The 25,850-nt window shown below is 34.5% G+C and overlaps 1 protein-coding gene across 11 annotated transcripts in view; it reads right to left on the bottom strand.

Moving 5' to 3' along the window:
* kn (EBF transcription factor knot) overlaps nucleotides 1–25,850 on the bottom strand; it is a 65,805-nt gene that overhangs the window by 22,448 nt on the left and 17,507 nt on the right. For 10 of the 11 annotated variants that reach the window (XR_016325221.1, XR_016325222.1, XR_016325223.1 and 7 more), the window contains exons 6-7: nucleotides 18,905–18,978; nucleotides 17,682–17,750 (exon numbers count right to left, since the gene is read on the bottom strand). Coding sequence is in view for 7 of the 11 variants with exons in the window: in XM_089737548.1 (XP_089593674.1) it covers nucleotides 17,682–17,750; nucleotides 18,905–18,978 (143 nt within the window). In the remaining 4 variants the exon portion in view is untranslated. Of the gene's footprint in view, nucleotides 1–17,679; nucleotides 17,751–18,904; nucleotides 18,979–25,850 lie in introns of all 11 variants that reach the window. The other variant, XM_089737554.1, reaches the window with a different exon arrangement.

Raw genomic sequence — 25,850 nt, 5'->3', positions numbered from 1 at the left:
TCCACAGGATAGGGTATGTAAGGAAAACGATGATACCGTGTTCAAATCATAGTTACAGAACACAAAACCACATATTCATAATATATCATAAATCATTTCCAAAAAAAACCAAAACCGTGCGACTTCCAAAGATCAAGTTGAGGCTGCAATATTCATAAGACTGGATTAGCAGAACACATTAACACTATACGGTAACACGCCGACCTCTTTCGGGCACAATCAACATACAAAGACAAGGGCCAACATTACGCGGGCATCACTTCATTGTGGGCACCGCTCTAATTGTAACTACACTCTTGGGCACTATCAGCCGCTCAGCGCTCCGCCGGGTAGGCGTGTGCCACTAATCTTCGACCCCCTCACAACCAATACTTTAACAGTGAAAAACACACTTTATCCGACTTAACATTAGGTTGAATCTTTAGTGACGTGAAACGGCAATATTCGCAAACGTAGCGGAGGGTTAACGCACACTATCAACTCATTAAATTGCATCGCCTTTTTAATGAGTCTGAAAGTGAACAAAGGATATTGAGTGCGATTACATTAAGTACGTACTTGTATTGCTTAGATTAGATAGTTGGGTCCGGAAATTTCTGATATAATTGTTTGGAGTCGGTATTCGCTGCGAATAGTTGAGAGTTCATAGCCAATGTAAAACGTTAGAATGGCTAGTACATATTCAATATATAAATTATTATAAATTTAACTGTGCTTTAAAGGTTTAGAGAATTTTTGTAGATTGTTCTTTTCTGACATTTACAAGAATTTATAGTTATACATGTATATATTAAATGCGTAAATGTGTTTTTATTTTGGAATTATCAACTTTTAATTTAGCAGTCTTATTAAAATTTATATAATATATTCATGTTTTTTCTGAGATTTAACAATTTTCTTTCATCCTAGCTTGATATAGTCCCCCACATATAATTCTGAAATCGATAAAACGAACTATTTGAAACAGTATGCCGAAAAATCAGCGCGGACTATTTGCAACCACCAATATTCTCTATCTGAATTATATTTATGTTAAAGATCGATGGTATTGACTTAGATTTGTCTATTTTTAATGCGCTTTTATTAGCTTCAGACGTATGTATGTTAGTATGTAACGGAATCTTTGAACATGATTTTGACCCCTTCAAAACGTCGGATTAACTCGAAATTTGGTATACTTATTACATTACATTACATTATTTACAATAAAATATTTTTTTCTTACACTATTTTTAATTCAAATTTATTAAAATTTAGTTTCTATTTTTTAAGTTAGATTTTCTATAAAAGCGTATTTTGTTAGTTTTTTAAAGTATTATTTATCTTATTTAAAACTAACTTTAAATAATATCTACGACTCGTGAAAACCTAAGGTAAAATTTATTTATTATATAAAAAATTTGTTATTATTTTCTTAAATAAAGCAATGTATATTTATTTCCATTTATGCCTATGTAAACTTTAACCGCATTCAAATAAAAACATCGGTACTACTAAAGTAGACCAGGGTAAAATTATAACATGCTTCCCTCATATTTACCGGATGAATACGCTATAAAGTGATATCACGTGATCGTTTTCGGCCGGGTAATAGTTATAAATTACCAGGGTAGTTTATAAAAGCCGGTTAACCCGAGGTAAGCGGACAAGGAGTATAATTTATTATTGGGAAATTCGCGGACGCGTATTTTCATACCCGAATTCACGAGTGTTTTAACGGCTCGCTGAAAATTTTATATGAAAAAGTTTTATTATTAAAAATGTTACTTTTGTCCGAAAATTTGTTTGTGTAGATATTTAAAAAAAAACATAATTATGTTAAATAGTTAGTAGGTATTAGTTATTAACTAAGGCAGTGTAGTTAGATGTAGCTTTCATTTTGCTTTGTATTGTGTGAACTAGAAGTTAACTACCTACGTGTTAAATTACACGATATAACTAACTGTCACTAATTTGTTGGTTTTTCACTTTCAAATATTTAAATAATAATCCATGGATCATTGAGCAGATATTTCTTCAATTATTTTTAAGCAAGTTTTGCATATAACTTTCGCTCATGTATAACTTTGACGATCAATAAATAGATAGGTATGTGTGGGTTTGGGTGTTTCTGTCTATATTTATTGTGCATTCCGATTGGAAAGATGTAATAGTTTCATTCTCGATCCTGCGTACCGAAAGGTAGACAGTCGACGTTGCCCAAAACACGTCATTTCGAATCCTCCCGATCCACTAACGGTGCTTTTAGGTACCTCAAGCATCGGTCATCGTTCTCGTCGAACCCGTCGCTTGCGACGAAGGGCTCGGGGAGTAAATTAACCCATAGACACAGCCCACTGAGTTTCTCGCCGGATCTTCTCAGTGGGTCGCGTTTGCGATCCGGTGGTAGATTCTGCGAAGCACGGCTTTTGCTAGGGTTCGTGCTAGTAACAACATCAGGTTTGAGCCCCTTGAGCTCACCTACTCGCCCGGTGAGGCTTAGGTAGGGAAAAAAAAAGATGTAACAGGACATATTCTTATTAAAATAATCACCTACTATATCTAAGGGCCAGTTATAGTGGTTTCGTGGTCTGAATATACATATGGGGATAGCGTTGAAAATTTATAAAAAATATATTAAAAAGATTTCCACCAAATATCTCTACAGGTACCAATTTCAGCAGTGGCTGTGAACTCAACCCCTCTGCGTTACAAAATGTTTCCAAAAACTCCTAAAGAACACAAACAAGCATAAGAAACTTATAGCCGTTTTGTCGCTACTATAAACATTAGGGTTTCGACCCTCAAATGAAAAATATACGCAGAAGCAATGTACACTGTATCATATCCGTAAGAGGGTCCCACGTTGAGTTATTGTACGCTAAGTACAGACGCGTCCAGAAGTTCTATTTTTATTTATTTTAATACTTTTCCACTCTTCAGAATGCATTTTGCTTCACACCCACTATTTAATTCTTCCCTTTTTCAATGTCGTTCCGTGTAGATTGAAATGAGATACAAATTTATATGTATACACCAATACCAAACATCACTACTGTAGTTCTGGTATAAACAAGCGATAACTGAAACTATAAAAAAATTACATGTAGGTATTAAAAAAATAAATATAAATTTTGTTCAATGCAAAAAAGCATTTCTTTTTTGTTTTTGTTAATACTCCAAATTATGTTGTATCACATCCCAAAGTAGTAAATTATTGTTATTAAAAAAGATTAAGTGTAAAATAATACTTTGGCGTCGACTGTACAAAAATGCCCGGAATTCGTGAAACCTGCTAAGTATTTATCACTAGAAAACTTAAGGTAAGCATATTCGTTCTACGAGTAGGTACATCTCGTAAATGCGATTTCTAAAATCGTATCGATTTTTGCAATGCAAGATGAAGATTAAGAAAAACTTATTTGACACATTTTCATTGTTTTTATGTATTAAAATCTTCAAGAGCCTCAAAGTAGGGCTTTTTGTGTTATTGATATCGAGAATGCACACAACAAAAGTATATTTACCCAAAAGCATATTTATTTATTTAAAGTACATTTAAGCCGTCGTGGCCTAAAGGATAAGACGCCCGGTGCATTCGTATCTAGCGATGGACCGGTGTTCTAATCCTGCAGACGGGTACCAATTTTTCTAATTAAATACGCAATTAACCAATTTTCATGATTGACTTCCACGGTGCGGGAATAACATCGTGTAATAAAAATCAAACCCGCAAAATTATAATTTGCGTAATTACTGGTGGTAAGCCCTCTTAAGTCCGCATGGTTAGGTACCACCGCCCTGCCTATTTCTGCCGTGAAGCAGTAATGCGTTTCAGTTTGAAGGGGGGGGCAGCCATTGTGACTATACTCAGACCTTAGAGCTTATATCTCAAGGTGGGTGGCGCATTTATATTCAAAAAAGATACTCAGACCGCAGGAGCGCATTTAGTCTCTTCCGGGTCCAATGGGAAAAGAGTATTATGTCACCCAGTGTTGGACGAGAATTCGGCTAGTGGGCAGTAGACTTTCATTAGGATTTCATTCAACGGCATTACTTGTATTGGCATATCTACGTCACTGTTCGATCGAAAGTCGAAACCGAAATTTGTGGTAACAATAACAAATCCTGGACTAAATAGTTTTACTTCTGAAAAAAAAACACCATCTTTTATCTACCGTAAAGTGAAGTGCTAGGATAGCCTAGTTGTAGTAAACGATTACTATATAACATTATTTGAGATTTGAGGTTAGATTACCGAATGTATTACAATCACATATGAATACTCCACAGCGGCAAGTCTGTGTATGTTCACATCCATCGGCTACGGGTATTCAGCATCAGATGGGTGCCTCTTTTTTGCCTTCGGAGACGATGAATCACTAAAATAGGAATTTTCAGACAAATGGTCCTATTTAGTTTCTGAATAGCTAAGCAATAGCATATTGAAACATATTAACTTCGTGTTACGATATAAATTTTTAAGCTATTCACTTTAACAAGCTAAGAACCGGTAAAGAAAAGAATACGTACAAAGCCCGCGAAAGGTATAAGAAAACCAAAACATAAACGTTATATCGGCGATCCTACTGAACTGCTCTATCAAAATATAACGACCGTGATAAAAACGATGGAAAAGAAACCAAACGTTTCCGACGAATTTCCAAAGATCGCACAACGGCTTTCGTCCTTTTTACACTACAGTTAAAATGTGTATGCCTGTCTTTTTCTGCAGTTTTACGTTTTATCGACAAGTCGATAATATTTGGTCCAGTTCAAGAGATATGAGTGTTAAATATTTTATGATGTCCAGTGCCGACGCAAGGCTTGCCGTCTCGGTCGGGTCGTCGCGGTCTCCACTGTATCTGAAGTTAAGTTTCCTAACTTTAACGCTATATAAAAAATATTTTTCTTGAACGTAGACGATATAACGTTTTGTTATGTACGAAATAATCGATTCGATTTGTCACAATCAATGCGTAATCTTCGATTAATTTTCACTTGAGAAAGCCCTTCACAGTACTACTTCATAGAAATCTATTCATTCGATCCACTTAATTACAACTCAGTTTTTTGTCACGTTTTGTCTCTTACAAACTGTCTTGGCGTAATGTCATTAATCTTAGGAGGCTGGCAGCGCAGCAAACGACCTCCCGTTAAGACCCTCCATGGGCTGGGTGCCTCGTAATATGCTTATACAGTCAGTAAAACGAATAACTAAACACCAACCACGTACAAGCCAAACCCAACCTTCCACTAATTTGTATTAGAATCATTAACGCGTGCACCGCAGACAGCGTCTTTTGGCCTTCGGTCGCGAAATAGAATGGAAAATAAGAAAATAAAGGAATCTCGAGGAAAAAAGGTAGTATCCAAGATGTATTTTTTTCACAGAGGAGCGGGTCCGTACCATTGTTAAATATATCGTCCAATCAGTATCATGGAACGAAGAGGAATTAGCGTTTCAAAGAGAACGGCCGGAGCGACGAATCCTGGTATACCCCCTTCTATGCGGCGCGACGTAATAAAAAAGAAATCTTATTTGAATTTGGAAGACGAATTAAAAAAAAAAAGGAAAATTCATTCTGCACTAATTTAAACGGAGTGAGTTTGTAGACGATTTTTGGGGATCGGCGCCGCTTAATTAATGCATTAGAGTTGAAAGTACGACGTTTCATTCCTGAAAAGCTTTTATCTGTATTATTATTACACTCGCTTTTGTCTCGCCGCAGTGTTGCGTATTGGTAAAATTATTATTAAAGCATTTGTGATGAAAAACATTTCATTTATTTTCCTGTTAACATATGAACATTTAAACTGTAATGCCAAATGTTTTTTGAACGAATTCGAAATACTAATTAATTAGATAAAGATAAAGGTTAAGATGCCTTTATTAACAACTCTAACTCCTATATCGGTATATACTATTAATGTAATTTTTCTATACATTTTACACCGGCAAAGATAGTTTTGCTTTCGCATAGCCCTCCCCCAAATCCGGCCATAAGTCCCAGTCGTGGCATTTCCTCTTCCACGTAGAGCTTGCAACGGCCTTTAGGTCGTCGATTATTTGAATACTCCTCAAAGGAGTAATACCTACCAAGTGTATCTCAAATGAATTTCATCATCATCATCACGCAGTTAAAGCCGTATAATGCATAAACTAATTAATTATTTAGGTATAAATTTAAGATTATTTAGATATTTAAAATTATGAACATATCGTGCGAAAGATCCATCCCGAGGTCGAAACTAGTCACACTATCAATCTTAACCAAAAGCGATTCTAACACGTAAACTTCGTAAGAGCATGTCCCAAAAAAACTAATCCGAGATAAGCGGCCGACCTCCTCATGATACCCGCCCATCGGAAAGGTTACGAAGGCACTTCGTCTTCATTCGGGAATCCCTTTAAGGAATCGTATCAGATGTAATGAAAGCTAATTCTTTCATTAACTCCTCGTGACAACGGGAAAAATTGTAAGGCAAACGAAAACAAATGAAACGAACATCTCTTTTGAGTTCGGCCCAATCTAATTTATAGTTACTAGCCATTTTTATTTCATTTTAAAACGTTCACCCCCACATCTCATTATGTGCCTGCTAATATAAATTAACAAGATAGACTGAGATTGTAAGGAGCGTGTCCGCGCGTCCTTATCTTTAGTTTTATTACACATTTATGCTTTGCTCCATCCGATAAACAAAAAAATATTGAAAATAAATTATCCATTTCTGAAGATTGGGCGCTACAAATATTCATTAGAGATTTTGGGTAATAACAATAACGGGGGACAAGTTACAAATGGTCATCTGGTCCCAAACTAAGATTCCCTGTACCAACTACGGGAACCAGAGGCTAACATATATACTTATAAACACATATATTAAGCACCGAGAGCAAATAAATTTGTTCATGAACCAAATGTTTGCCCGATGCGGGGATCGAACCCAAGACCCTTGGCTCTGCAGTCAGAGCATGTTTAGTTTGTCTAGATTTTTTTTTATTGCTTGGATGGGTGAACGAGCTCACAGCCCACCTGGTGTTAAGTGGTTACTGGAACCCATGGACATCTACAACGTAAATGCGCCACCCACCTTGAGATATAAGTTCTAAGATCTCAGTATAGTTACAACGGCTGCCCCACCCTTCAAACCGAAACGCATTACTGCTTCACGGCAGAAATAGGCAAGGCGGTGGCACCTACCCGCGCAGACTCACAAGAAGTCCTACCACCAGTAAAAAAAATATCGTAAAATATTTTACTCTCTTATCCCTAAAATCCTGTAGGTATTCATTCAGCACTTCGTTGAGAACGTATCTAAACAAATCCAAGTTCCATTTGACAGTGTGTCGTTTGGATGCAATATATCGAATTTATCAGATGTATGAAATCGAGATCCGATCAGACAAGGCGTTAATGGTTCCAGCTCAATGCAATTTAATCTACCCTAGCTCTGTATAAGTGAATTTTTCTACACCGTTTCCCCTTTTCGGTGACGAACAGAAATCTTGAATTAGCGAGTACAGTTCATTTATTTCATCAAAAAGTAAATTACTCCATTTTCACTCTAATTATTAGCAATAATCTATCGCCAAGACACTAGATTTCGTAAGAAACTGAAAAATTTCGTCAACAGTCGTAGTCCAAGTTATGTTGCGAACATTTAATACTAAAACATGTACAAATATAAAGTTTCTAAAAGCAACATCGAAGACAAAGATAGCGGAGAAGAGAACTGCGAAAAATTTATCTGCTGCCTACTATCTACCACTGAGAAAATTTCTCAGAGTCTAGTTTGAAGAAGACATGCCATAGACCTTAAGGTACTTGACAAAAAGGATCTTTGGGAAAGCATATTGGAAGAAGGCAATGGTTTTAGAAATAGTATGAATGCATTTTGATCCTAGTGATGCGATGGAAAAGGGGATAATGGAATTATTAGTTACGGGATTATTAAAAGTACCACTCCACGTGAGGCCGAGCCTGAGCTTTAAAGAATAACTATTTGTCCAGGCGTGGAGCACCGCTTCGCTCTGATGAAAGTTCCCAACATCTTAGTAGTAAAGTTCGCGTAACCCACCAAATGTCTCCGATACTGAACACCACTCGAAGCGTCGACCCTAAGAGTCCCAATACTCTCCGAAGTATGATTCTCTTTTTCAAAGATATTTTTGTCCATTTAAAAACATTTCAAAGTTACCATGGATCAATATTCCCTCACGACAATCGACAACATACTAAAAATGTCTCTCAGAAAAGTGCACCCTCTGATATGTGAAACTACCAATATAAAGTGAAAATTGGATTTAAAACTGACAATTGAAAAAGGCGCTTCCATCAAAAGCGACCCCGCTACATGTTTGTCGAAATACACTTTAAAAGCACTCTATATCCTTACACGCGTGAATTCTTGACTCCTTTATCTCTTATACATTTGAACTGTTGAATTCAATATTACAATTTCATTTTTAAATCTCACGTTTGTTGTCCACTATAAATTATAAATTCTTCTGTTTAATAACTGATTTTTTTCTTAATTGATTTTATTAATGTTGTAATTGTGATATCAATTAAATTCAAAATGTTACAAAAAATCAAGTCTAAAGCAAAACTTCGAATTTAGCATATGTCCAATGCCTTAATCAAGTAAATAATTTGTCTCGATAACTCACGTAACGATACACGTAAACAAACAGGGAAGCACTTGTAATGCAATTTACAAAGCAGGCAATCACTAGACGTAGCCACATTGTTGTACAGTCGCCGTCAAAGAGCAAAGGAAGGAGCTCTGTGCTCCTTAATAATTAATTGGCGCTTAAATGCGCTGACGTCTTGAAGCTAGAGTCGGTAGTAACAGCTCTGTACATATATGCTATGTTAACTCTAATACGTTTATGCTTGTTTGGAAATGGTAATTCCAATTAGATTACTTTTGACATTAAGCTCTTCAGTTTAACTTGGAGATTACCGCCTCCTTTGTTTTCAATGAATTTCCACATATTTTCAATCAAACAATTTCTTCTTCACAAAGTGACCAGATTTAATTTTAAGCACTCGAATACCATGAAATTTTCTAAATTAACTAACACAAATCAATTAATGAAAAATTGCAATTCAGTCAATCACATTACTTTTATTGAATGTACTACATTTTTTCAATGCGCAATATCAATTTACGCGCACATAAAACTAGATACTTCAAATAAACAAAACATCAATTACATGAAATCTTAATAGCAATGAAAGCGCACTATCATCAACCTAATGGATGTCCAAAAAACAGTTGATTTCGTGTACCTCAATTAGTTAAACGTAAAATTGGAGAAGATTGAATAGACCATCAATCAGGTAAAAGGGAATTATTACATTCAAATGTAGATAAGTAAATCCACTCGTACAAATTGAATGTAAGTGATGTTACATTTTTTTTTACTTCGTGTAGTTAATAGTATAAAAAGATTGAAAAACGGGGAAAAAATATTAAGACCTATCTTAAAATATCTTAATACCTTTAAGGGGGCAGCAATTGTTCACTTTCTTTAAATGAGCGTGTGATTATCCTATTTGCCTATATACAGTGTTATTTAAAGACATCGATAATTTTCCTTATCAAAGATTACGAAAGATGTACTACGGAAATCTAAAAGAATTTTCATTAAAATTTAACTTTTTATTTTATTTACTGATACTTCGGATTATATTCGTACGAGCAAACCTAATTTTCCACATTCGTTCGGTCAAGTACCCACGAAATACTAAATAAAAGCAACAATTAGTCCGGTGTCTGACCCCAGCTCACGCGATATCATCATAAAAGTAACAATTAACGGTGTAGTTTGTTTTACAGCCCGCTGTCATTCCAGCGCGTTTGTCTTCAAAGAAGATGGAACCACTGAATGCGTATTTAAATTTAATGATCCCATTACATTACCGCTTTTATGACCCTTAGTAAAAATAGAAAATACCAGATCGTGGTTTTAATTTTGCTATCAATCAGGATGCATTTAAAAGAAAAATTTTGAAGATATGCGAATCGCGCATTTGTTCTATTCTTCCTGATATAAATATCATTAATATACAAAAATGTCCTTCAGATTTAAATTTCTAAGATATTGTGATCAATATTAAATTAATCAATACAATAATATGTTAGATATATAATATAGATCTGATAAATTTCGTTCAGAAACAAACGTAATAAAATGTCTCTAAATTTTCAGGGATGCTGTATTATTCTCAATATTATTTAAGCTTCGCCAATATGGCGGTATTACCGTTGAAATTCTGAAGGAACGAAAGCGAAGAGGGGATGATAAAACCCCGTCACTAATTAAATGGGCCCAAGACGTCTCATTCTTAATAGATTTGTCGCTAATTTGAAGTAATTTGGCCGACCCGACGTAATATCAAGCGTCGAATTAAATTTAATTTAGAAATATGTTTATTATAAAACGTAATCCTTAAAAGTTTTTCTTTTTCCTAAGTTTATACGAAATAATGATTTAAATTACATTGTTGAACTAAAGTAATTAAAGACAATATTAGATTATGCATATAATTATATTAATTGGCATTTAAATACTGAATGATATTTCTAATAACAATGTCTATAAGCGGTAATGTACCTATACACTCAAACAATGAATCAATTTCACAACAGATCTTATTTTTTTCCAACAGTAAAGAGATAGAAACAGTAATACAAATACACCTATATAACGAACACTTACATATAATAATGTTAAGAACATTATTTACTGGTGGTAGGACCTCTTGTGAGGCCGCGCAGGTAGGTACCACCGCCTTGCCTATTTCTGCCGTAAAGCAGTAATGCGTTTCGGTCTGAAGAGTAGGGCAGCCGTTGTAACTATACTGAGATCTTAGAACTTATATCTTAAGGTGGGTGGCGCATTTATGTTGTAGATGTCTATGGGCTCCAGTAACCACTTAACACCAGGTGGGCTATGAGCTCGTCCACCCATCTAAGCAATAAAAAGAAAAAAACAGCTTACATATAAAACAAAGGTAATAATAGCTTTGGATAGTAAAATTTTCGCTATAGATTAGATCAAGATCGGGGTAGATGCAATTCATCATTATTATTCCAGACAATTTATCAAGCGGTTCGCCCGGCTCGCCCTGATCGCACATTCTAACGAGATGGTGAATTTTCACCGAATAATTTGCGAACCGACGAATCACGTATTGGAATCGAAAATGAGGTTGAAATTGAGATAGAATACTCAGTCATGGTCGGGTAAAAGGAACCAGAAAATATAAATATTAAAACTAATCACGTAGTCTAGGAAAGCAAAAATATAACTGGTAGGCGATTAAATTCTAAACGAAACAATATCGATAGGGGAATATGTACACAAGTATCGTATAATTTATCGTGACGTTCAAGTAAATTGGCATGAAGTCTCATATCGTAACTCAAGAGACTAATGCAATGGAGGGTCGATACGATTACTCGGGATTATTACTGACTTTATCATATTTCAATTTACGATCGTCACCAGTCTCATTGACTTGAAAAAATGGGGAAGGCACGCACTAGTAATATAAGTAAATTGAAACATTTTTGGCTAATGAAGATTTATTTTGGTAGGTTTCTTAAAATTATAATACGGAAAAAAGTTGTATCGATCATAAAAAATCGTAAGCAACAGAACTTAGCCACTAACATTATAACATAGGAATTTTAAGCCGAACAGAAACATTAGATAAGTCGACGGGTAAGAAAATGCTTGGTAGGAGGGAATAAGAAAACGGTCCTAGTTGTTAAGTCTTGCACAGTTTCTGTCGCTATCTTGTGGATAAGAAGCCTAATCACCAGTCGTCGTGTCTGTATCGGGCCGAGAGAAGCGCGCGAATGTTCCCCGGGGTATGCTTTTGGGACCAGTTTTCTTTTTTGGTTTACATTACGTTGTAAGTGTGCCGAATTCTTTTGTTGCGCCCCTTTTTGTACAGATTTACATGATTTGTATTGTGTTTACTTCGTTTTCTTAGGGATTCGTATTAAATAAATCAAAAGAGATTTTCTAACCCGCTCGGGATATATACGGCTGCAAACCCGCGAGAGCAAAGTTCCACGTTATTAATAAGGACGCTTAAAGTATAGGAACTTTAACAGTGTAACTGGTCGGAAGCCGAAACGAGGTTTCGCGCCAACAAATTTGCAGTTGGTAACTATTTATAATGTGAATTTACTGTCTTCGATGGAAACTTGTTTCCGTAGCACGAGCCAATTTAAAAAAGGTTGTATTAAAATACGGGACTAGTATAGATTTACCTACGGCAAAAAGAAATTTATTTAGCAAATAGAAAAGCAAGCACGGCGCGGCATTGGTGCGTATCTAATGACATAATATTATAGCTGTTCGTTTACTTATTTCCACACAAAACTAAAATCTTTGTAACTTTTATATCAATTTGCTTGTACAAAAGTAATTATGTTTTTTTTTATTACTTAGATGGGTGGACGAGCTCACGGCCCACCTGATGTTAAGTGGTTACCGGAGCCCATAGACATTGACAACTTAAATGCCTACACTCACCTTGAGATATGAGTTCTAAGGTCTCAGTATAATTACATCGGCTGCCCCGCCCTTTAAACCGAAACGCATTACTGCTTCTCGGCAGAAAGAGGCAGGGTGCTGGTACCTACCCATGCGGACTCACAAAAGGTCCTACCACCTTTTACAATAGCGCCACCCCCTACCCGGTTATTATTCTTCTCCACTACCGAATACAAATGAATAAATCAACAGTTCTGTTTCAGAAGACGATTTTGCCACGTATCATCACCGTATCAGCATTTGGATTAGGCGCTATTTATCATCGTGTCCCAAGATCTAAGATATTGTCTAATACGAGCGAGTTTGACTATAAATTTAAGGAGTGGTGATCATGTTCCAGTACTGGAGTGGAGACCTTAAACTGGATGTCGTAACATGGGTAGACAACCAATGAAGTGAACCAAGGACCTGCTGAAATTAGCTGGTAAGGTAAGGTAGTTATTAGGTAGGTAGGTCAGTAAGATAGGTATTAGTTATGTCTACGACTTACGAATGCCTTAGAAACTTTAATACTGATTATTTGACCAGTTGAATATCGAGCATGGATACGCCGTAGAAGTATAATATCCAAACTCCAACTCGTTATCCGAATTCTGAGCATCGTACCCATTTTGAAATTAGATTAATTTTAACCATCAGTGGATGTTACATCCGACTTTTAGGTCAATATTTTTAAGACCCCTCAGTCAAAATAGTACTTTTAACTGCACGTAATCCTTTAATAGTTATTCCAGTTACAATATGTCTAAATCGGTTAGTTAATCGAATGACTTCGAACCCCTATATAAAGCACGACAAAACATCTTAATCATTACGGTTCATAAAATTCTTAAGTGATTGCATTGGGGACTCGATTGCGTGGGCACGAATTGATTTGAAATGTCCATTTTTAAAGTACCCCCGGTCTTATAAATTGCGTAATGGTTATTTAGAAACGTTTTCATAGAATGTTTTATTGTTTTGGAACAAAATTGTAATTGATTTATCTAAATATAACGCGGTAATCATAAAGTTTTCGTTACTGTATGTTTTTTAGAAATGGATAGAGAGAGACAATGTGATATTAAAGAAAAAATATAGATGTCAAATTTGATTTTTTTTATGACCTGGTAACTAAGGCCTTTAAGTCACGTCTCATTTGAATTTATATTCTTAATTTTATGAGAGATGATAATATGGAGTGAAATGAAATGAAATGAAAATGATTAATTTAGAACATTAATCAACTGGGACGAAATTAAATAAAATGAGATGATATGGGATGAAATATAATCTCAGTAAAATGGTGGTCATTTACTGAGATTTTTTCATTGGACTTTTTGGAGGATCCCGAGAAGTTACGTCCAGCAGCATTGTTTCATTTTCCCACATTTGTGCACTTTCACAGATATTAAACAGTTAATAAGCCACCGTTCTTACACGTTTAAACCTGAAGAAAAACTAAATAGAGAAAATAAAACAAATCGCACAACTTCACTCCTCGCGTTCCCGCCAAAAAGTCTGTCAAATTTGAAACGTTCATAAAAACAAAGGAATTGAAATAAAAACTAATTTTTAAATAATTTCCATAGCAGCACAGAATATCGTATAAGTTAATAGTATAGCCGTCCGCGAGCAGGCAGGCACAGATAATGAAATTGTGTACAGGAGCGCAACGAGCCGCGAGCGTGTCTCGGGCAAAAATCCACTTAACAAATTGCTGCTGATTCGTAGGGTTCTGGATTGTTGGCCGCTTTTACCTTCGCGTCAATTATTCGACGTGCTATCGATACGCGAAACGAGATTTCTTTCAACACTCCTAATCGAGTTTACGAAATTTCAACTTTATAAGTGTTTGTTTTTAGCACGAAACAGATCCAAACAATGATTTTTTTCATATTATATCGTATCATTCTCATGCCTGTTTTTAAAATACGCATGATAGGCAACCATCGATAGTATATTGTGAAAACTGTTAATCGATTAGTACTCGACAAATAATAAAAATCGTTCCTAAATAAAAAATTTGATTCCATTGTTTCATCTGAGTTACCTGGATATTTAAACTGATACATTTCGGAATTACGTTACTACACTACTACAATTTAATTGATTGAATAAGTGTAAGTGTTTGTTTTTAGCATGAAACAGATCTAACAAATTTTAATGATTCTTTTCCTATCATATCATATCATTCACATGACTGTTTCTGAAATACGCATGATAGAGATACATCGATAGTGTGTCGTATATTGTGAAAACTGTTAATCAATTAACACTCGCCAAAAAATAATAAAAATCGTACCTAAATAAAATTTTGATTCCATTGTTTCATCTGAGTTACCTGGATATTTAAACTGACGCATTTCGGACTTACATTCTACAGTACTACAATTTAATTGATTGAATAAGTGTGACGCATCCAATTAATTCATTGCGACGGGCACGGGTATCACTTCATACGTAGCGACAGCAGAAAAAAACGACGCCCGAAAAATAAATTGCAAAAACATGTACATAATGAATTCGGCCCGAGTTTTGCACGCAATTGCACAATTTCAATTATAGCATTAGTTTGTACGTAGCATGCGACGTATGGGCGTGGCGACACACGCCTGATGAATTACACTTTATCCTGATACATATAATTATCGAAGATTACGTCAAATTTTGCTAAAAGGAAAACTAGCATTAGCGTAGTTATTTCTAAAATAAAAGAAATCAAACACGAAACAAAATTTGTTCATCAACAACAAATATAACAGCTAATTTACTGAAATCATTCACGTTTAGAAATTATTATTTATTATTACATTTAGATTTAGAATACACAATTTTTTTAATTTTTAACTCATCACAAACGTAACCAAAGTGAAACAGAATAGAGAACCTTTTATAAATCGCATTCGTTTCCTTTAATGTTGAAACCGTGATTGAAACGATTTTCATTTACATCAAAAGTTAAAAAATCGACTTCGTTCGTGTCTCATATTCCAACGAGTAGATTCATGAGTCATTGAAAAGCAAAGGAGAGATCGCACAAAGGGTCGTCGTTGATTTTTTTGTTTCCAAGGTACAAAAAATTTGAATCGAGCGAATTACAAAACCGACGCGCGACGTTCGATTTTGTAGGGCTGTCCGTTTTAGTTTACTTTAGATATTTCGATTGTAGGTCTGTGAATTTGGTTTATGGTTAAAGTCTAATACTCAGAATGTTAATTGTTTTTGTAACTTTACATAGGTATTTTTAACGAGTAGTATTGCATTATATTTGTGTTGTATCACAAAAATATTTTCCTGCAAGAATAATAACATTTTGTAGAGACATAAATAACTTATTTTATAATGAAAGTGAGCAAATAAAACAAGATTATTATAATAGAGAAAATCATTTCTTTAAAAAATATTTTCTCACTACCAACCCTAACATTCAAATATCGAACGTACAAAACGGGAGACGCCTATCTCTATTGAATTCCCGAAAAAGGAAAAATAAAAAGCAGTGAGTAGGTACGAGTCCCCTCACCTATCAAATAGTGCTCCATTGAAATATTGATATTTGTCAGCCTGATTAGCCAGCGCTCCTCCTATACGAATTGTTCTTTATCGAATCTGTTTGAATGACTCAGCGTGAAGTCGACATTCAAAAAATTTTGCGTTCACATTTGATTGTTTTTTTTTTCAATCGGTAGGTGTTGTTTATGGTTTTAGATTGGAACTTTTAAAAATTTTGGGTTCGAATCCTGAATGTGGTAAAGATTAGACTACATGTGGATTTGAAATGATTTACAGTGAATTTATATTATTGTGAGGGGTACAGCATGGCACCTCTTGGAGGTTATTCCCAAGCCGTTTTATTTGTTTTAAAGTAAAATATGTCAATAATGCGTACACTGGAAAACAAATTTGTGATAAATGTAAAAATAAATGTAGCGACCGCTAAAACTTCACAATCACCATAAACCAAACGAACAATGGAAACAGAAAACCTCCAAAGTTTCGTATATCGTGAAAATGCATTTGGCTCGAGCAAAGTTTTGAGAACGCCGTCAACAACTGTTGATGAATCGCGAACTGCTTTAATTTGCACAGCTGTCCTTTATTTAGATTTTTACGCTCACCAATTATTTATAATACATTTACTTTGTTAATTTATGACTAAAGTTTTGAGTGCGACTCTACCCATGGTTTTATTCGCATTTTTAATTTTACCGAAACGTTTTTTCTTCTTCAAAATGCCTTACCTTCTAAAATACCTTGTAATGCGCTTCGGTTTGAAGGGTAGGGCAGCTGTTGTAACTACACTTGAGACCTTAGAACATAAACCTCAAGATGGGTGGCGCATTTACGTTGTAGATGTCTATGAGCTCCAGTAACCATTTAACATCACGTGGGCTGTGAGCTCGTCTACCCATCTAAGCAAAAAAAAAAAAAAAACTTATGATTCCTTAAATAGGCGTTCAATGATGAGCTTGAATAAATCAATACTGATAAGTTTAAATGAACCATTATACGGTTACTTACCAAATTTAAGTGCTTACCCGATTTGTATAAACACAAATAATATTATAATTAAATGAGCAACCCTACGACGCGAAAATACTACAGTTGCCGTAGCCGAAAACGGCAGTAAGATACGTTAAATTAAATGGAAAAAAATGTTAAGTTACTAAACTATGCAAAGATTTATTAGTATTTCCTTCCGTTTTTGCGTCTCTCGTTGATCATCTTGCGTTTATTATTCACATTTTGTTATTTGTAAAGTCGTCGTGGCCTAAAAATAGGGCACTTGATACATTCATACCGGGCGATGCTGCTATGCCCGTGTTCAAAACCCGCGAGCTGGTCCGTTTTCTATCTGGCTACATACTTATTCGCTGTTCCCAAACTAGCTTCATGAAGGAATTAACATCGTGCATTTTTGGGTGTTCGACTAAAAAGTCGAACACCCAAAAATTATAATTTGCGTAATTCCTACACAGTTGAAACATAGACCTGAAATCTCAAAACGGTTTGGCAACATTCATGTGGTTATGTTTTTGTTTAGTATCTGTGATGAATTCCGGTAAGCTTTAAGGTGTTCTTTGTCGACGTATGAACATAGAAAACTGTGCTAATCTAACTCAGCAAGACTTACCTGTCGATGATGACGGGATCCGAAGGTGTTTCGTTTCTGTTACCACAACTTTTCTTATCACAGCAGCGACTGTAAAAATAATAGAAGAATAACTCACAAAATTCTTTCATTGAGTACATGAAATTATGAAGTATAATTAAACTTAAGAATAACGAAAGACAGTCTGTTGTTTTACAGTTCCATGACGAATTAATAAACAGGCCGAATATTAATTAGTATTTTTATAAGGTAACGCAAGGTAAAGAAAAAGCTTATCAGCACATTTCCTTACGATTTTAGGTTACGCTTTAATGTAAAATAAACTATAAGCTTCGTTTGATCAATGAATCCGGCAAAGCTATTTCAAAAAATTGTTTACTGAATTAATTTTTGTTTCTGACATACCGTCCTACTGTTGTAATCAACCGCGTGTAAACGGACGGACAAACAAAAAGATGTTCCACGTAAAGCGAACCCGTGTTGCGCCCTACAGAGAGCTCCTTGACGCAAAGGGCAAAGACATTGAAAGGACAGACTCCCTTGAGACTCCTCCCCTGAAGACGCGCGACAGAGACACGCATATCTCGCAAACAGAGATAGAGATATGCAGTCTTAGGTGGAATAAAATTTTAATTGCTCACGCAGACACGGTCTGTTGTCAAACACTAGCTTTTTGGTCTGTGGTCACAGTGCAGAAACTTCAGTGATTGAAAATGTTTTAACATATTCTTTTTAGCTACTTTTATATCTATCTAGGTAATTAGTAGTAGTAGGTAAAAATTGTTTCATGACTTCCGAATTATATATTTGTATGTGATGAAATAAACTACGTTGTCAGTTTTGTTATTGAGTGGATAGCGCATTATTATTTTACAAGAATCGTAACTTTTGTAATTATAAATGAAATCGGGCTTTTTGGTAAAATACCACAGTAGATTTCTTTCGATGACAAATTACTTTTATAATTACTGTATATTAAATTAAAAACGACTCAAGTCATATTATTCGAAGCTCGTATTTACTTTAGAAATCCTTAACTGCGTGAACCTTTTGTTGATAGTTCATAATAGGAAATTACAATCATGTATTTTATAAGATTTTCCTAGATTGGAAACTTACTTATTAGTTGATTACCTTCGCATACTAACAGACTTAGGTATTTTGTATCAGAAATATGATAATTACATAAGATTTTAGGAAAGGGTTTCAAATAAGACTGTGACATAAAAGCGTATGAAATTTACCTGCACATGACCTCATGCGTGAGTAAAACCCTGCACATTTCTGGATTCTTATCTTGACCTTCATAAACAATCGGCTGGAACAAATAATTTATTTATAACAATCTTAGTTATTATTTCAATCTCAATATTACTGATGTATCAAATCGCAATCTTGTTTAACTTGCGTAATTATTGGTGATTATGGGCCCGCGGGGATCCTGCCTATTTCTACCACGATCCACTCATGGGTAGTGGCTTGGCTATGCCCTTGGGATTGCTGACATCTATGAGCAACGGTGACTTTTGTTACTGTCAGGTAGGTTTTGTGCTTCTCATCTTACAATACCGGTTAAAAAATATTCCAATTTCAGAGGACGCGCAGTTATACTTTAAAAATGAGTCATCATATCTCAACATGGTTACGTGAACCGATTTTACGACGCTCATGAGAAGACATGGGTTAGACCGAAAACACACAGCTAAGTTTCAGGCAGCCTAACATTAGGTGAGGGGTAAGCTCATCCAACTATCTAATGTTAAAATAATCTAGGAGATTAAATTTTTTTTATATCATTGTTTTTTTTATCATATGGTAGCTGCGTCATATAAGTAGTTTATTTCAGTAAATAATAAATTCTAAATATATCAACAAACACTCCTAATTAAACCAGTTACCTATTTACGTATTTTGGTAAAGATATGACGATTTGAAAGTGTTTGTGAAGTCCTACTTAAATAAAAACATTTTAAATTTTTATTATTACAGATTATAACGAACCAAAAATTCAACATAATTTACGCTTCTATAAAAAAACATTCCCTGATTATATTTCAGATAAGATAATATTAGGACTGTTATCTCCGATGCATTGAAAAGTTTATCGTAGATAACAAAAATATTATAATTTATGCACCCTTCTGCGTGATTGCATTTTATTATCAAAACCAAAAACTGATTTGCATTAGTCCCGAAGTAACATCCCCAAAAATTTAAGAACAAAACCAAAATAAAATTACAAATGAATAGGAAATAACGAACATTCACAACTAAAAGAAGAGCAACTAAGAGGAGAATTATTGTATTGAAATGACGCTAAAGCTATGTTCAAGGTAAAAATAAAAAACAAAATTATTTTTTTAGTCAATTAGTCTTAATTTAGGTGGTACTTATTCGGTGGTAGGACCTCTTGTGAGTCCGCGCGGGTGGGTACCACCACCCTGCCTATTTCTGCCGTGAAGCAGTAATGCGTTTCGGTTTGAAGGGTGGGGAAGCCGTTGTAACTATACTTGAGACCTTAGAACTTATATCTCAAGGTGGGTGGCGCATTTACGTTGTGAATTTCTATGGGTTCCAGTAACCACTTAACACCAGGTGAGCTGTGAGCTCGTCCACCCGTGTGAGCAATAAAAAAATAAAAACAATAATTTAAAAACAATAATTTTGTTGTACTGCACTAAATATTTTAGTTCATAAAATTTAATATATTTTGCGTAGCTAAACTAGACTAAAATGTTTTTGTTGCCTACCACACTAAAATACACCCCTACTGGTGAGCACGTGTCGGTTTCGTTCGCTATTAATAACTAATTAGGAATTGTAACCTCTATTTTAGCAGGCGGATGTGTTAAATTTATCGTGTTTCGTTTTTCCCATGAATTGTAAGAACAAATACTAGGTATGCGTTCTATTTACAGAATATACTGGCTATACTAATTTTCCGACATATTTTTATGAATTAAAAATAAAGATTATTATAAATTAAATAATAAACATTATTTATACCTAGTCAGGTCATAAATTCTGTCACATGTTTAATGTAAAATAATTGAAACAAGTTTATTCATTATGTAACCATTCATATACCAAAATGAATTTAACAAAACATAGATTCTTATGACACTAAAGTTTATTCAAAATGACCTCCGTGATTTTGAATACAGGCCTTCAATCTGCGCGGCCAGTCGTCTATCGCAGCACGAACGAGGTCCATGTCAATATCGGCGGCTGCCTTAATCAAGGATGTCTTGAGTGACTCCAAATTGGGATGAGGCTTTGAGCACGCCTTTTCCTCCAAGTGTTGCCATATCTTGTAATCTAACGGACTCAAATCTGGACTGGAGGAGGGCCAGTCTTCGTGCCGGATGAAGTCGATTTCACGCGCCGCCAGCCAGTCTTGTGTGCTCTTCGCTCTATGAGCTGACGCCGAATCTTGTTGGAATGCCCAGTGGCTGTTATTGAACATGGTATAAGAAACAGGTTCCACAAGGTTCGTCAGGACTGTATTTTGATACACAACTGCATTCGTTTTTACACCTTTCTCACAAAAATGTACCTCTGTTAAGCCCCAATAAGAAACTCCCAACCATACCATGAGCGAGGATGAAAATGACCTCGTTGGACACGCGGAATACGGTTGCTCGCTTCTTCACTACTGTGTGCGCACACCTTATCATTTTGTTTGTTGTAGCTCTCTTCTACGGTAAAAATTTTTTCATCCGAAAAAAGAATTTCCCGATATTTTTTTCCCGTGTACCGCTTCAACAAAGCGCAGCATCTCTTCAGTCTCAGGTCCATTAGACGAGCATTCAAACGATGTCCTGTTTTTCTTCGATATGCCCGAAGCCCTAAGTCTTCATTTAAAACCCTTTTCACCGTGGTTCTGCTTAACCCCATCTGAAGGGCCAACAGTTTCTGCTTACGTTTGGGATTTCTTTGAATTCGCGCCTTCACAGCTTTTATCACTGCTGGAGTCCTAACAGACCGAGGGCGACCACTTCTTGACCTGTCATCTACACTAGAGTCTTCATTGTATCGTTTGATGGTACGATAAACGAATCTTTTGGTTATATTCAAATTTTTCAGTATATTAAAAATTTGAATTGGCGCGTAACCGCAACTATGCAACGCAATAACTGCAACACGGTCTTCTTTAAGCGTCCACTCCATATTTAAAAATGAGTAAAATTCTAAAAGTATACATTTTTATTTTCATGAACAATTCGAAATTCGAATTCAATAAACTTTTTTGTGGCCAGCATTCTAAAATAAAAGTTTTTACTGTGTGACAATACTTATGACCTGACTAGTTATATCATATATTTTACATACATATATTACATGCATATATTTATATACATATATCAAATTATCACAATTCAGAAACAATTTTAATTTATTAATGTTAACACAACAAAAGATTTTTAGTTACACAGTAAACTCAAATTTTTCTATTATGTACAAGTCAGTATTATTTTTCTAATGTTGCACGGAGCATTAACTACCAGATCCCGCAAAAATCGAGATACATTTTTTGATCCCTAGCAAAATACTTAATTGAATATGAAATGGTCTAGCATTATCGTCTTTTGTACTAAGGATTTGTAGGGATTACGTCTACGTAAGGGTGTTTTTCAAGGGTCATAGGATAGTATTTAAGCAGACAAAATGGCTTGGGGGTGCTTCGGGGAATATTAGTGGGGGACTGGTATCAGGTGTGATTGTAAATGAAATAAGTCACTATTCATTATAGAAAAATGTGTTATATTTGAGAGATTATTCTTATAAGATTGTTTTTTTTAATGGCGGCTTCCTACATAGATTACATAGACGCGTTTTTATATTGTTATAATTCATACTAGATGATGACCGTTTTTTTTGATAACGCCATCTTGTTGTGTCTTTAAAGCGGTTAGTTGCACTCAATTAAGAAGAATAGTATTATTATTCGCGAATAGATGTCGGGAAGAGCTGATTATTGAAAACACGAATAAAACAACATTTTCTAAAAATAAATCATAGCTAGATCGATTTATCACCCCCGAAATCCCCTGTAGGTATACTAAATTTTATGAAAGTCGTTGGAGCCGTTTCCGAGATTCAGATTATATATATATTAATATACAAGAATTCCTCGTTTAAAGGTATAAGATATTCGTAAACAGAAGCCAATATTAAAAACGAACACTTACTAAATTTCCAAAATTCACCATTTTATTCGATTTTAAAACTCGGGTATCAGCTTACAACGGTTTCAAATTTCAAAACCGCTTACGTTTAGTACATCGTATGAATAAGCAAAACTTTGCAAGTTTTTCTTATAAAATACCCTGTTCAAATAAACAGTTGCAAAGGGAACTAGCCATCATTTTTCTAGATCCCTAACTAAAGTCCCTCAGGATCGGGGCGAGTCGACCGCTGGGCATAGCGTCGCATGGGATTCAATCTCTTGGGAATTATGGGGTTGAAAAAAAATACTGACCAGTGTGGCTTCTGTTGGTAAATACAATTTGAATGATAAATAAGTGTTGTGGTAACAGTTTCGATTATTTTTGGACTCTTCACTTAATGTACAAAATTGATTTATCGGACTACATCGAAGGCCGTCGGGCAATATTGATTTGTCGAAGTAATTAAAATAACAACGCTATGTAATAATATTAAAATTATGAAATTTATTTGTAATTACATTTCGGACCTGGACTAGTAGTAATATGATTTCCCTAACGCGAAACAGTTCATTTGAACATCAACGGTAATATTATTATTTGTTTTAATGCAACTGAAACTCATATTTCAATGGACCATATTTCTCAATGTTGGTGGCCGCATTAATTGTTTAAATATGTTTTATTTTATTTTTATATTATTTAAGGGATCACTTAGTATTTAGTTAGCGGGGCTCTTGGATATGACCAAGCTCTATCAAAATAAATATTAGATTACCTATCTTGCCTAAATTTCCAGCGAAGCATTAACGCATCACAAAACATTGAGCGAATGGCGGCAAATGTCATATGTAAACTGGAATTTTCGATAACCAAGTAATACTCAGAAACTGAGTCTAAATCATCTAAATAAAAAAAAAATATGACATAATTTTGAAACGCCTAATTATAAAAAATGCTTTGATACATTACAAACTTAAAAATTTGCAATTTTAGATAGTAAACAGTATAATAGTATAAGATCAGTGCTGCCTTGAATTTATGAACCAGGACGAAATAAAAGCTTCCTACAGTACGACAAGACGTAGTACCAACTCGCAAAACAACACTGTGATTTACATGACCGACAACGAAATGGGACTTGGCGATCTTTTTGACTGCATTTGTCCACTTGAAATACAAAGTCATACATAGACTGCATTTTTTTAATATTAAGTAATGCCAAAAAACCGGTCAATTACTAAGCGAATATTTTGTTAATATTAGCACATTAAAAGTCGTATAACAGTATTTCTTCGTATATATTTTTGTTTGTTTAATTAAATAGTATTTCTGTTAGTTCCATTTGAAAATGCTAATCGCCGTCAAGAATCGTTTTAATTTGATTCATCTATAAAAAATCTGTTTGGAGCATATTTCATTAAGTTTTGGCAAAAACAAATAGGAAAATATTTAAATACCTATCCAAAGATACTAAACACCTAGAATTTTGTTAATCCTTCCTTTCTTTTCCTTAATTAATAATATTAAAGTTTAAAAAAAAAACAATTTCATAAAAATATAACTCGTTTTGAATTATTCAAATAAGTAACAATCAGAAAGGTCACTTCGCAATTTTACGATTCTGATGTTAGTAAAACACAAAAATGGCCGACGAAAATCTTTGAAAATAAATTAAAATACTAAAGAATAAACAGAAGAACATTAAAAGTCTACAATGATTTACGTGTCCACTCACAACAATGCTTTTCCGGTAATAACAGTTATTCGAGCGAACAAACATTTCATAGTTATAACAGGTTTTATTGATGCTATTTATTTAAGAACTGCTAAATGCGTCAGCATCACGGAATAGATAAATAACTATTCTGTGGTCAGTATTATTAACTTTATTACGTTTTATGTTCCGAAAGAACCGTGATAATATTTCTTTAGTGATGAGATAGTAAAAATTCTAGGTGCACTTTAAAAGTTTTATTAACGACCTTATTGTATGTTGTATACTATATTGTACCTATATTGTATACTAGTAGCAGCAAATCTCATTAAATTAAAGACGGTTATTACATTTATCTATATATTAATACGTGAAACAAAAACTTTGTATACCTTTTTACGAAAATTGCGCGGACGGAGGAGTATGAAATTTTCCACACTTATAGAGAATATAGAGAAGAAGTGCACAATGCGAATTTTTTTTTAAATAGTGCATAAAAGATACATTAAATCAATAAAGAAAACATTACACACACTACAAATCATGTATTTGACGCACACACGCATGCATACTATTTACTGTCAAACTTTTGTTCTTGACGTCTGTGGTCAAATTGAGAATAGATTAAATATTGTTTGTCTTTATTAATATTTTTTATAGTGTAGCCTTGGCAAAATTTGTGATTATAAAAGTATAAAATACAACCATAATAGTGTACAAACTTACAATTCCAATTAATTATAGTCGAATTTCGATTACTGCGGGACCTCTAGAATTTTTAAATTTGTATTAAATTTGAAACTACTCTATTTTTCAGGCAGCACTTTCTCACAGTCAGCCAACGAGAAGCCATCAAATTAATATGTTGTTTGAATATAGTTAAGTAAACATAATCATGAACGCACGTGCACAGCGCACGCCTTCCCATTCAAACCGCTGGTTGTTCTATGGGATTTGACCGAATCTCATTCCGTGGAATATAGAATCACTATCTTAAGACTAAACACAAACAGGGGGTGGGCAGATTGATGTTTTAGATATTGATATGATAGTGATTTAGTATGGGAACATAAATAATCCGGTTATTAATAGTTTGCTCCAGAAAATAGAACATTATCTAACAATAAGGTAAGTCATGGAATAAAGATTGTATACTTAAAAAAAGTTACTGCTATATTATTATTAATATTAATAATATAAATCATTATTAATAATTAAATTATGGCATCTCCATAAGGCTCATTTTATAAAATACATTTAAGTTTTAGATACGCGTGTTAAAAACGAACTTAAGCGTTTGAGTTC

This window comes from Bombyx mandarina, chromosome 23 (genome assembly GCF_030267445.1).
Source record: "Bombyx mandarina strain Sakado chromosome 23, ASM3026744v2".
NCBI lineage: Eukaryota > Metazoa > Arthropoda > Insecta > Lepidoptera > Bombycidae > Bombyx > Bombyx mandarina.
This window is presented reverse-complemented; position numbering and strand designations above follow the sequence as displayed.